The sequence below is a fragment of the Nyctibius grandis genome, chromosome 4, assembly GCF_013368605.1.
Source record: "Nyctibius grandis isolate bNycGra1 chromosome 4, bNycGra1.pri, whole genome shotgun sequence".
Taxonomy (NCBI): domain Eukaryota; kingdom Metazoa; phylum Chordata; class Aves; order Nyctibiiformes; family Nyctibiidae; genus Nyctibius; species Nyctibius grandis.
In genome coordinates this window covers 86333736-86344482 of record NC_090661.1, presented here as the reverse complement: position 1 = coordinate 86344482, position 10747 = coordinate 86333736, and the positions used below count along the sequence as shown (strand labels likewise).

The 10747-nt window shown below is 35.0% G+C and overlaps 1 protein-coding gene across 3 annotated transcripts in view; it reads right to left on the bottom strand.

Moving 5' to 3' along the window:
* Positions 1-399: 399 nt before the first annotated feature.
* PCGF5 (polycomb group ring finger 5) overlaps positions 400-10747 on the bottom strand; it is a 71392-nt gene continuing 61044 nt past the window's right edge. For all 3 annotated transcript variants that reach the window (XM_068397954.1, XM_068397956.1, XM_068397955.1), the window contains one exon: positions 400-10118. In XM_068397954.1, coding sequence (XP_068254055.1) covers positions 10071-10118 — 48 coding nt within the window. In that variant the 3' untranslated portion in view covers positions 400-10070. The remainder of the gene's footprint in view (positions 10119-10747) is intronic.

The window sequence follows — 10747 nt, the reverse complement described above, 5'->3', positions numbered from 1 at the left end:
ATAAAGCTGACATGATAACAAGCAGTGAAATCAGGTTTAAAAAAAACTGTGGCAGAAGCTCTATGGGATTGTTAGCACTGAAATGTACTTTTAAAAAAAAGCCTCAAACACACAGTCACACTGTGTAACCCACCTGGTTGTATTTTACAAATGGGGTGCCAAATCCAGTCAACTTTAGTGTTAGGCAGGCTTTGCACCCATGAAAATTAATGGTAACACTCTCTGACATTAACAAGAACAAAATTAGGCCATGTAAGTACCTTCTGATTTTTCTATAAGGCAAAATACTACTGCATTCCATTTTCTACTCTGCATTTCTGTGAGTTGATAGTATGCTTGCATAATTAAGATACAAAGCTAGTAAATGTTTTCATTCAAATATTACAAACTAGAGAGAAGTCAGATAAAACCAGAGATTTTTTATTGCACAAAATAAATTATATAGAAACAATGCAACATAACAACTCGTATTGTAGGCTGCACAACAGATGTTACAACATGAATATATTTATTGCTTTGAGAAAGGAGCAATTCAGTGCTAGTAAGCAGATTAGTTATACTTCTTGCTCATCTAGATTTTTCAAAAAAATAATCCAACTGGGCTAGAGGCATCTTGCAGCATACAGGTCAGACCAAAGTGTCATTTGTTATCAGCTGTTATAAAGGTGCTGTGAACATTCTTGACATTAGCATGAAGCACTCGATTTAACATCACCGGTACTGGGCCATACAGGTAGTTACAAAATTAGAAATATCATTACTTATCAGATATATTTATACACAAGACTCTAAAAGGTCCATTTACAGGGTTTGCATGAGCTGTTATTCTAAAATAAATCTTGCTGACAAATGTAGATGCAGCTTTGAACAGGCACACTTCGCTCTACACCAAGAGGCTGGACCATGGGGTTTTGCCAAAAACCCCCTAGTACCAACACTTCCCTTACCCAACTGCTCACTAGTGCTAACTAGTTAGACACCTAGTTAGAGGTGTCTCATGTTTTCCAGGGCCACACTTTGCTTCTAAGGATTTTAGCACAGATTAAAAAAAAACATTCCTTTGGTAGAACTGGGTGAAATTTACAGTGCTTTTTTAAATACTTCAAAACACAACGTATTTGGTTCTTTAAAAGATACAAGACTGCAATACTGGTATTGTACTCATAGCTCAAATGGATTTCAGTTTTTAAAATGCTACTTTGTGGACCCTGAGACGTTAACCCCTGATGAATTCATACAGAAATTATCTCTTAACAAAATTATAAAAATGGACAACATTCAAATAATAAAACTCATCAAAACCTGATCACTTGCAGCTCTTTGTGAAGCATGCGTATTAATGAGATAGTGCCATCACAAGCGTTCATCGTCTGAGTGAAATTCTCCCCCAATTTGACAATTATGCAAGGATTTACTTAGCTGAGTTTATAACACTGAATTCTACTGCTAGTGTACACACTCGATGTTGCAAAACTTAACTTACTTATGGGAAGGTTAATATAAGAACATTAAATTTAAACAATATTAGCCACCCATGAGAGGAAATTCAGCGAGGAAGTGGGAACTCGGGTCATTTCAAGTTGTAGCTACAACGATAATTAAAGAAAGTAGCTCCACTGAGGTCAAGCTGAAGAGCTTAATTCAGCATCAGGCCCATGAAGTAGACCCCTGCAGAATCCCACTGAAATAAGTAAATAGATTTTCGGAATGTACGCTAATAACGACAAATAAATATGGTCGTCACTCTTCACTGTACTTTAATAAATTCTTTGCTTTACTGTTTGTTTTTTTTTTTCTGAAACCGTGTTAATCCACTACAGTGAACCAAAATACAGTTAAGAGGGAGGTTTCAAATAGCTGCAAAATATTACAAGAAATGAGTTATTCTGAATTTAAAAAATAGTATTTGTACAAATGCTCAGAAACTTTAGTGAAGCAATCATGTTCCACGCATGTACCCAGCAGTAGTTTCCTTTGGAGGAAAGTAAGTATTAAACTTGACTAAGCTGGCATACTTTTTAATCTGGGAAACTGGTTTTTAAATACTGTACGTAAAATTTTGTCACCTTTTTGTAAAAGTCTTTATAGGTATAACAAGATACAACTGAATAACCAAATATAACCTAAAACATCCATTAAAACAGAAACATAAAAAAAAATTAGTATTTTTTATAATTATTATGAAGTAGAAATGTTATAAGGCAGGATGAAGCTAATATCAAAGATGAAAAACAGCACCACCAGTCTACGTTTTGCAATCAGCTTTCTGATCAGACAGAAAATGTATTATCATAGTCAGATACAATTGATTAGGGTAAGAAATGCATTTAGCCCAGCTGTACTAACTATACAGCTTCACACAGAATAAACATTCCATAAAACAGAAAATGCATTTGAGCACAAAAAATAAAAACGTAAGCGATTCTCTAAGCAGCATTTTGTTTTCTTTTTTTTTTTTTCCAAAACATTAACATATATAGATATTGGACTGACTAAATATCTACAAGTGCTTTTCCTTTACAAAAATACATATATTCTTAATAGTAGGATAGACTGTCATTAACAATGACCTGTGTTTTTTTCACTTCAATTTGAATGATTTATAAGCTAAATTTTACAACCACAAAAAGGTTTATTTGTAATATGATGTTATCACTTTTGACAAAAAGCTTAAAACATTTTATATTTTAAAACAAATTAGCAACATAACATCACAATATGTTCTATGAGCTTCTAAGTACTGTGAGGGCTGTTATATTAAAAACTGGTAACTACTGATCAAATGCAAGGAAGCATTAGAACATTATTACTGCTCACCATAGGCTCCTTTCTTATCATAACTTGGATCACAGCTTATATAAGGACACTTAGGCCCCCATCCCAAAAAAAAAAATCCATTGAGAGTAACTCTGTATCATCTATTCAGCAGCCTGGAACACCCAACAATTCAGGCTTTGCATTAATTTTTAAAAACACAAAGTGTTTTCCTTTCGATAGTTAAGTCTGCAATAAGGGAAAAAATGATGCATTGCTTCATGTTTATTCTATGAGCTTGTATTTGAGAAAAAAAAATACTATCAGTAAGTTTTTAGAATGAAATATTTCAGTCAGCTAAATAATTAAATTGTCTTATTACTTTCCAGTTTAGTTAATCACTATCCTGGAAAAGGAAATCAAGATATTTGGATTTCTTTATTCTTTCTATTTTATACTGCACAAGTAAAATAATTGACTTCTTGCTAATCAATGGTCTCACGTCAAGGACAGCAATGACATTCGCTAAAAAAATATCTATAAAAATCTGTAAAACATACTTAATATCTTCTCATTATCCTCCAAGTCTGTCCTTTTCACCCTCCAAAATATCACTGAACTATGACTAGAAAACCCAAAAGTAGCTTGGTGAATGTTTTGTGCTTTGGAAGGTTTACAGGATTGACAGCACACTGAAGTTTTTTATTATTTCACAGGCCAGGTATAGCAGACACATCAGTAACGCAAGCCTTTGTGCTTTTCTTCGGGAACATGAGCTATGACTCAAAGAGCTACTTCTAGGTCTGTTAACTCAGCCTTTATGCTACTCCTGTTGGTTTTTAGCTTTTCTATTTTATTTTCGAAACTGCTAGGTGTGCCTAACCCTTTAGCTTGATGACATAGACAGCTACCACCAGTTAAGTTCTGCTTGACTGATTCCAGGTGTAACTCTTGACCACTGCACTCCAGAAAAGTGTCAATGCCTTATTCCAAGTCAGTTTCTGTGTGGTTTTACCTTTGGTATTAAATAGGTCCCTTAAAACTATTAGGCAATCAGATTATCCACAAAAATTGTTTATTTTAAAAAACCCTTTTTTAATGAACAAACTAAATATCTGCCAACAAAGAGTAATTTAAAATCAATTAGTATGTGATATTTTTCAGTAAAAAGGGAGCATGTTTCATTTTACCACATCAAAATTCATGAGATGAGCAACAATGCCTACTATACTCAATATAATACAAAACTGAATTTTAGAACATCATAAAATATGTGCCTTGCACTTTGATAATAAACATTTTTATTACAACTTCATTTGCAATACAAACCTCAGTATGTTAACTAGCAGCACAAATGTTTTACTGTTGCAGCAATTTTGTATATTGTATAGCAACCTACTCTCAATCATACTTTGCGTTCCGCTCACTCTCATGCGGAAAAAGGAAAATGCACAGTAACTACTTCTGTTCACCTCATCCTGTCAACTGTCACATTATTAGCCTCATTAGAAGCATTTGCTAAAAATATACATAAAAGTAACTTCAAAGAAAAGTATGCCTAATGGTTCAGATAAACATGCAAAGTCAAACTAACGCCTCTCTTCGGTTAAAATTAATGTAATGACAAAAACTTCCACTTGTAGACATCTTTCATTCCACAATGTTTCCTCCATCCTGAGTCTCTTTCTGCAAGTACAAAAGGTAGCCTGGACATTTCCACCCGTCTATGGAGCTCCTCCGTTTCACTGCCACACTCCAGAACTGTACGGATCTAAATTGCTTACTAGAGAATGAAATGATGTCCTTACTCAACTGTAGTAGCAAGCTACCTGAACTCACAATAAGATTTATGGCACATAGCTTAGATGGAAGAACCTGTCAGGAATCCATTCATTAATCAATTTCCTATTCTGGAAGCTGATGTTTTAATCTGATCTATAGAGAGTATACACAGTAGTTTAAAAAAAAATCAACAGGTAGATCTGCTTATGAAGAAAAATATATTACCGTTATAAAATCATCTTTCGGAGGACATTTCTACAGAAGGATGTCTCGGCTGAGGTCTGAAAGCCAGACTACCGATATGTGATAAAACTAGTGGCAAATGAGCAGTTGGAAGCTTTTCACATTTTCTTTCGTGTGAATCAATCCCCTTGTGTCTTGGAATTCATCCTGGAACACGCTCCAGTAGAATGCAATCCTTCCTCAAACAAGGGTCTTTAGCTGAACACTTTGTGGAAGCATTACCTTGTTCAAACTGGCTATAAAGGATTCAAAATGCAGAAGTGTGAAAACTTTGCTGAAATCCATGACAGCCGCCTGACGAACGAAACCTGTGAGCTGATCCCTCATGTGCAACTTCTCCTTTATAACTCCTCAATGTTTCTACTTGTTGGGCATGAAATGGGGTGGGGTATGGGAATGGGCAAAAGATATGTAAGAACCTAGAATTAATTACAGGACAGCGGGTGCCTGAATAGACATTATAACTGAGATGAATAATAAAATAACATAGCACGAAGTAAAATGAGAGGGGAACATCCTGCATGATATATGCATTTTTGATGGAAACAAACAGATGCTTCAACTTGTCCAGGTTAAGTGGAGAAACTGGACCAAGGTCTTGATTTAAGCATCTCTGTTTATATTTGATGTGGATAGGCATACAAGTCTTAACTGCCTTTGTTCTTTTCCACAATAAATATGAGTTTGATCAGTCCATGTAATTGACCAGTATTTTACATAGTCCCTCTATAAACAGGGCTCAATCTGTTTATTTTGAGACTTAAGACTGGCTTTGAACAACTATCTGTTCTCTAGTATTTCTACCAGACGTAGATGGATGCTATTCCTTTTGTTGCAAGTTCTCCCAAGAATATTTTTTCTGGGGAGTGAATGCCTCTTCATGTCTTCAGTGATATGAAAATGTAAAAAAGTCACAAATGAACAATACAACTCAGTGATCGGTTCAATTAAAGGACTAACCCCTGGCCTATTTGGTTATTTTAGAAAAGAGCAGATAATGAAAAAATGTTTACTTGTCTCACAAAGTCATGTCTAACAATTATACATGGCACAGATGAGACAGAACTCTGGACCATTACTTTGCCTGCAATGGAGAAGAAGAGCCTAGCTTATATCTAAAGGGAATGTGATCAATCTCTTTTCTCCTGCAGATATACTGGAACTGTTTGCGGTAACTGCACAAGAGAAAAGTCAAGTCAAATTGTTGAAACCTATGGAGCAAAAAAGACCAAGATCCAGAACTCAAGGGTTCCTCATGCAGAAAATGAAATAATTTCAATATAAAAGTAATTCTTTTCATATAGTTTCTACTGAGATAGTTTGTTCAATTTTAAATTATCTAACAGAACGCATTTCTCTTTCTGTTTGTTTCCCATGAAAGAAAGCTTCTCAATGCAGCATGTTTATGAAATATTCTTGCTGAAAATATTAAGACCATAGATAAAATACAGAAGCAAATATTACCCTGCCAAATGCAAATAATGGGCTTAAAAGGTATTCTGTATTAATAATCAGGCACTTTGCTTTATATAACATTGTCAGTAAAGTCAAAATAATACTTTTTATAATTTTTTTTTGCATAATAACTGCAAGCTAGCTGAGTATGCACAATATATTTATAGCGTTGCATACTCTGAAGACCCAAATCCCAGAAGCTTTCATGTGAACAGTACCTACTATAGTGATGAGTCACTTAGATTATTGTAGTAATCTTATTTGGTATTTCATCCAAATAAAAATAAGTTTATAGGACTAGGCCCTTAGCTACGAGCAGTGTAGTAATGCATGATAGCAGATACATTTCTTGATTAATCATCTAATTCCATACTGTTTGAGATATTATAGGATCTTGTTTGGAAATTCTAGCTTAGTTTGTTACTAGACAAATGCAGCATACAGCTATGCTCAACAAAAAGTTGCTCATGACTTTCATTAATGAGTTACCCCAGATTTAAAAGCAGATACAAGTTTTTCACTTTTAGGGGAAAAAAAAAAAAAGCACCAAATGTGCTAAATAAGAGACAGCAAGGTTAGGTAGTAGTGCGGAATTTTTTAGGTCTTATTCCTCTGCAGCTAGGTACTGCTGATAGGGAAAGCCATAGAAACACAGTGACAGCAACACTTATTTTGTATTTCTATTCTTTACAAACATGCAGTGGTGACACTGTCATGGAAATGCTCAGAAAGTGTGACTGTATACAGTCATCTGCTCTAGGATGGCATATGGTGCAGTTTTAATGGAATGCTTAGGTACTCATTTCACTTTACCCCATCTTTGGCACACAGGAATCTGTACACGCATTCTCATATTCCTATGCTGTTCAAATATTCTTAATTGGCACAAATGAATTAAATATGCATATCTGTAGACACATTGCACATACGTACTATACAGGAGAGAAATTTCTTGTAAAGAAGGCAATGCCTGTGTTATACAAGCTGCCAAGTTAAGATTTGTATTTCCCTGGCACTTCACTGCTACAAAAACTATTAAACTATAACATCACTCAGGCACCATGCCATCAAATCAGAAATGCATAAAGTATAGGTGGCTAGATCAGATGCGTTTAATGCCACAATTCTCAGCTGGGAACATTAAATCATATCTGTCAGTATTTTCCATGCTTAAAGATTGCCTTCTGTAATATAGCTTTAAGTTGCATCAAGAAAATACCGTGAATTAAACCAGCGTCCAATTCTGATCAAGAGAATTCATGGTTCTCTGAACTGTGAATACAGAAAGTCATTGAACAGTTAAATCTCTTAGTTGCCATTCAGAAGTCAATACAAAGTAGTCCTATTGCAGGGGTCCTGTTAGGTGGATGCAAACTTCTGTGGAAGATAACTTAAAGTGGATTAAAAATGTGTTCTTCTCTTTTTAAAACAAGTCTGTTCAAATTTGTCAAAACAGCAAGTGCAATTGTTGAGGAAAAAATTGTCCCCTGAACCAAGCAGAAATTAAGCTTAAGCATACTACCATTAGTTTTGTGATAAACTGAAACAGGCGTTTTACGTCAAGTGAATCTACAGTGAAAATTCTGGTATAAAACAACATGGAATATATAAAAACTGTAAGGTGTCATTTGTATGTGCATGTAAATATTTACAAATAATATCCTACCTATTTCTACCGTACAAAACAACTGTATATACTAAAGAGAAGAATGATTTGCAATTAGAATGCATGCTCTGCTCTTCCCAGCTGCTCTGTGAGGAGGACCTCTATAACACAAAGAATCTTTTTCCCTAGAGACTCTGCAGAGAAGGGCCCTCCCTACATGGAGTATCTTCTTGTTCCTGTCAAGCAGCACATCATAGACTGGGTGGGCAAAAAGATGACTGCTTCCTGCAGCCAGCACATGCACCCCTTCCCATCTACAGCGTGGGCAAGCCAGTGCCTGTATCAGTCAGCACACTTTTCCTGCAGATAGGAGCAGCAGCTTCCTAAATGTTTTGCTTCCCCAGGTTCACTGGCATCTGCACAATATGTGCAACCTTGACCTGCAATGGCAGGTTTCCTAAACAGACTGCTACCGACAGCGTCTTTATTTCTGCATGTCATCTAGGCTTTGGAGTGCAATGGTAGAATTCAACCTGACCATATATGGATTCCTCAAGTCATCAATGTTAGAACTCCTACTAACATTAAAGGGGCCAGACTTAATCCACAACATGCTTATTTCTCGTACAGAAACATACTAATGTACATGAACATAAATTTACAAAGGAGTTACAGCCTTGCATCTATCTTTTATACTTGATCCCAAGATAAAATTTTCACTTTGTCTTATCGAAGAATTATTAGTTCACTCTATAGTAGCTTCTGAAAAATTGACTTGGTTCCTTTTTGCTCTATGCAAAAGACGTAAGAAAGTAGTTACCTACAAAATAGTTATCTGCAATACTAGCAGGCGTGTATTGAGCAGAAATTACATAAAGGTACTGAACTATAAGGATCTCCACCAAATTTGAAGTGAAAAAACTCAACTGACTTTTAAGCACAGCAAAGACAACGGAAGACTACAGAAAACATATGCATTACTATGCTCCCTGCAACATTACCAGAAACCCAATAAACATTCTATATTAGAACCATTACGCTTGCAAAACCTAAGGCAACAATCACTTTTTATCTAGCACTAACAAGCCTTTTGAAAAAAAAATGACCTGAACAATTATTTTGGTCAGACTGCTTATCTTCAGTATTGCATTACCTCTAATTTTATGGAAATAGTTTCATGACGTGACTTTAACTAATGAAAACTTCTGTAATGAATTCTAAACTCCAGACAGTCACAAGAGATATATAATGTAATTAAAGCTATAAATTATTTTTGTCTTAGCATATTATATACCTCCAACCAATCTTAAAAGGAAATGCTTACTATGAAAGCCAATAATTATGTAAAATTTTGCCTTGGTTTTAATCTTATAGTGAAATTTATTTGTTCCATAGACATCTACATTATTTTTAACTTCATTGTTACGGAGGCTTTATTAGAAGAAATGTAATCTGACCAGAAGCCATTTTCCAAAAATAGCTAGTATCCCAAATTCCAATCTTCAGGGAAACCATAGAAAAGTGCAATCACAAAAGCTGTGATGATTTTAAGCAATATTAGCAGAATCTATTTAGAAGATTTAAAATTGCTGTTTTGAATTACCATGTTCTACACTTCTTGTTAAGGGTAATTAATCTTCATTCACTGCAAAAGGATTGTTGCACACTCATGAGTGAGCTATACCTGGACCCATGAGAAGCTTATCAAGAAAAAGGTAGTGGCCCAATCACCACTTTTCTAAATATACTTTCTATACAAAATATTTTCAAGGTATAATCCTTAGTTATTTGTACAGTACTCTATGATTTAAACAACAATATTCAGTAAAATAGTAAGTGTGTGAAACTGCAACGCCACATGGAATGAGCACTCTGCCATTTTGCTAGTGTAATCAATGTTAGGACCAAAAAAATTTTCTAACACGCAAGCAAAAATGTTTCATAGTTTTTGAATCTTGACTGTACACTTCATGATTTTGGCTATGATTTGCAGCACACTCGTAAGATACACAAATATCTTATGCACATTTCAGTAGCAGAATGGCACTTGGCTTGCTCTAATTGAAACAACAGAGATGCAACTGACAATTTTAAGAAAGACAATGTCCTTATTTGCATGCTGAAAATCTGGCTGTGTCCCCCTAATCCAGGCACATCCATTCATTGTGCAATCTGTCGATGGGTAAACAAATAGTGCAGGATTCATCTCAGTGGGATCTGGCCCTTTGGTCTAACCGAAGTCAATTCTAGGTCGATACTGAAGTACCATAGGGTAAGACTGAAAACAAAAGCAAGAGAAAAACGACAACAAAAACAAACAAGAAAACGTGAAGACATAATTCATAGAAAGTACAAACAAAATGCAGTTAAAGATTGCCTTAAGAATAGCCAGAGCTTATCCCTAAAACACATGTATATGACAATCAGTTTTATTTATATGAAATAATTATATACATTTCAACAGTTAAATCCATACCTGTAGTTCAAATCTATATTTAATCCTCAGTTAGTTAGTTGTAGTTATTTGTCATTAATATAAAATTCCTGTATCTGCTTTTATATATTTCGTGATTTATGTTTTACGACATACATACTTGGAGTGCTTAGACAACTCCTCTTACTTCTGTGTTGCCGTGTTTGAGAAAAAGCAATCTTGAAATTTTATACTTTCTAAACCAAAGTCTATTTACAGATGATGTACTGTGTTTGATTTTTATATATACGGAGGTTCCATAGCTATACTAGTAGTCAGCACTAGTTAATGGGATGGGAGCCAGGCTACTCTGGTATTAAAAAGGAGGGGGAAAAAAAAGAAAAAAAAAATCAGGTCAAATTGCTGACAGCTGATTTTCTGAGAGATGAGGACTAACTTCTCCCCCAAATCCAAACTCCTCAACTTCAGATCTA